This window comes from Centruroides sculpturatus, unplaced genomic scaffold (assembly GCF_000671375.1).
Source record: "Centruroides sculpturatus isolate CEXI.00-Female unplaced genomic scaffold, Cexi_2.0 scaffold6407, whole genome shotgun sequence".
NCBI classification, from domain to species: Eukaryota; Metazoa; Arthropoda; class Arachnida; order Scorpiones; family Buthidae; genus Centruroides; species Centruroides sculpturatus.
In genome coordinates, this window is record NW_019391755.1 from 1 (window position 1) to 3,088 (window position 3,088).

Sequence of the window (3,088 nt, forward strand, 5' to 3'; positions counted from 1 at the left end):
CTAATACAAAAAATAACTTTTAGAGGATCCAAAAATTTGCGCTACTATAACAGAAAAAACTGGTACATTTACTAGCGATAATTATCCTCTACCTTATAACCCAGAAACGGATTGTTATTATCAAATCATTAAGTATAATAGTGCAGTTTGCCAAGCAAATCTTCATTTCTCGGACTTCGTTGTTGGTTCAGAAAACGATGCCACGTGTGTCGAAGACTATTTAGAGATTCAAGGAACACGCTATTGTGGTGTCAGGAGAGGAGAAAATGGTTAGTATTATTAGAAAGGTTTAGGCCGAAGTTTTCATCTCTCAAACGTGAACGTCGAACGTCAAACGCCGCTATCTTTAAGCGGTGCTCGACGTTCGACGTTTACGTTTGAGAGATGAAAACTTCGGCCTCAACCTCTCGTATTCTGCGTTAAAGAACTTAATAAAGTTCTTTATTAATTATTCTTTTAGTTGTGGTTGGTTTTCCTTCGGATAAAAATGATATTTCTTTGAGATTCTCAACTGATGCATATAGAGAGAGATCAGGATTTCGTATTGAAGTCAGCCAGATTACAGAAGGATGCGAGAAAGCAACAGATGATGGTATAATTACTCTTTAATAATATAATAAATATTCAAAATTAAATATAAATATATATAATTTTTTTCTTTTTAGAATGCGGTGGAACGTATACAAGCGAAACATTCCAAATTGTTAGCCCGGGTTACCAAAGCGGAACGTATAAAGCTAATTTGGATTGTAAATACTTAGTTAAGAAATCTTCCTACGACGTTTGTGCTTTAGAAATTAAATATTATATATTCGACTTAGAAGAATCGGAAGATTGTAAGAAAGATTATTTTCAGATCGGTGACATAAAATTATGTGGAAAATTAGCCTACGATTCGATTCGTAAGTGTATTAAATAGGAGTATAATTCAAAAATAAATTATCGGTTATAGTGGAAGATTTACTTCACCTAATTTCCCTGCTTACTACGGTGCCAATGAATATTGCATTTATACAATAAGACGACCGAATATTGAAGTATGCGTTGTCGAACTTGAATTTAAAGTGTTTGATGTAGAATACGGCGGATCAGTTTGTTCACGCGATCATTTAGAACTTCCTGATAAAACTCGATTATGCGGAAGAATTTCTGGAACAAGTAAGACCAAAATACTGTAAAATATATACGGTGGAAACTCGATTATCCGAACTTGGTTGGACCAGGAATCTTTCGGATAATCCAGAAATTCGTTTGTTTTTGTTTTTTGGATACATAAAGTCCATTTAAAATTTTACTAACCATAAATACAGTAAACCCCCTATAACACTAGATAATTCCGTGTTATATGAATTCCATGTTGTACGAGTCACTTAGATTTTACAACATGGAATTCATATAACACGGAATTATCTACAGTGTTATAGGGGGTCTACTGTACTTTAAAGTAACTACTGTATTTGAAAGTAAATTAATTTATTCAAAAATCTAACGTAATGTTTCGTATATGACCTAGTTTCGAGGCGCTACAATCGATAGATGTATTATGTTAATTTCCAGTTAAATAAAGATCTCTGTGTATATTCTGTGGTATGTACAATGCTACACGTTCAAACCGTTTTGGATAATCGAGTTTCTACTGCATATATATATATAACAATTTTATGATTAAATTGTATAATTTTTAATGAAGGGCAAATAAAATATGAAGGAGCAGAAAAGAGTCTAATATTAAGATTTTCCAGTAATGCTTATAGTTCTGGAAGAGGTTTTGATATTCGTGTGTTGCAGAAACCAAATTCATGTCCAACTAGCCCAAAAGGTATTATTTGTCTAGTTAATTGTTCTAATTGTTTATCACATTTTATAAAATTTGTTATTTGTTTATATCTTTTTAGATTGTAGTTATGAAATTCGAGGCCCTTATGGTAGAATGACATCGCCTGGTTTTCCCAGAAGATATGGCCCTTCTCTTAGATGCAGATACACAATACACAGGCCAGATTATTCTACTTGTAAAGTACAACTGTTATTTCGTGTTTTTGACGTATCTTATAGCATCAACTGTGTTCAAGATTATTTAGAATTACCTGATCGTTCTAGAGTATGCGGTTCTTACATTCAGACAAGTAATTAGAATGAAATATTTTTCTAAATAATAAAGCTAATTTTATCAATCAGTTATCACTTTATTATTTCATTAATTAAACTAATTGATAATGATTATTTACAGAAACAATAGAATATCCTGACGAACATACTCAGACTCTTGTTATGTATTTCATCACTAATAGAGCTGGTAGTGGAAGAGGCTTTGACATAGATATTCGACAGTTAGCAAATTCTTGCAAGAAACCTCCTCATCCGTGTAAGTTGAGTAATACTATAAGAGTTATAAAATTAATATAATAAAAAAATAATTCATGCAATTTTGTATTCAGCATCGTGCGACCAAGCAATAAAATCCGAAACTGAGATAATTACTTCGCCGGGTTATCCAGCCGATTATCCGAGAAATGTTAAATGTTCTTACAAGATCCATAGTTTCTCTTTAACAACGTGTANAGGGTTGCGTGGCGCTCAAACAAAAGACGAATCGACGAGATTTGAAAATCGCTTAACTCCGGGTTCGCGTAAGTCGGGGTATTACTGTAACTTTTAAATGATTTTTTTTTATTTTAATGACGTTTTAATTTTCAAAATTGATTTGATTTTATTTTTAATTTATTTAATTATTATTTTATTGGGCTGCAATGTGAAAAAATTGTAGACTTATAAATTATGACTGTCGTCCGTCCGTCTGTATTCCTTAATTTCGATAACGGAATTAGAAAGACGAAAGATGAGACGAGATATGGAAACTTTAGAAGCCACAGGCCCCTATTAACTATACAGGAACTTCCCATGCAAAACGCAAGTCACGTTATTCACTTCAAAACTTTTCACCTGAAAGCAGTTAAAAGATGATTGGCGTGACACTATTGTTAAAGGAAAAGTATGATGTACGGGTACAGGGGCAGGACATTACTAATTTGAGGTGGAGAGAATATGTTTTAAATGAAATAAATTAAAAATGTGGTTAAACATTGCA

At 32.5% G+C, this 3,088-nt stretch overlaps 1 protein-coding gene and 1 long non-coding RNA gene across 2 annotated transcripts; both read left to right on the forward strand.

The window, feature by feature from the left end:
- Window positions 1-27: 27 nt before the first annotated feature.
- On the forward strand, window positions 28-899 carry LOC111617590. The gene is made up of 3 exons (XR_002755443.1): window positions 28-269; window positions 461-592; window positions 666-899. It is a non-coding gene; the product is annotated as an uncharacterized LOC111617590 (long non-coding RNA).
- A 59-nt stretch (window positions 900-958) lies between these two features.
- LOC111617591 (cubilin-like) lies at window positions 959-2,558 on the forward strand (the record flags this gene model as incomplete). The annotated part of the gene is made up of 5 exons (XM_023358871.1): window positions 959-1,158; window positions 1,691-1,819; window positions 1,896-2,126; window positions 2,231-2,365; window positions 2,439-2,558. Coding segments are annotated over exons 3-5 (451 nt in total), but the record flags the coding sequence as incomplete, so codon positions are not given.
- Window positions 2,559-3,088: the final 530 nt, after the last annotated feature.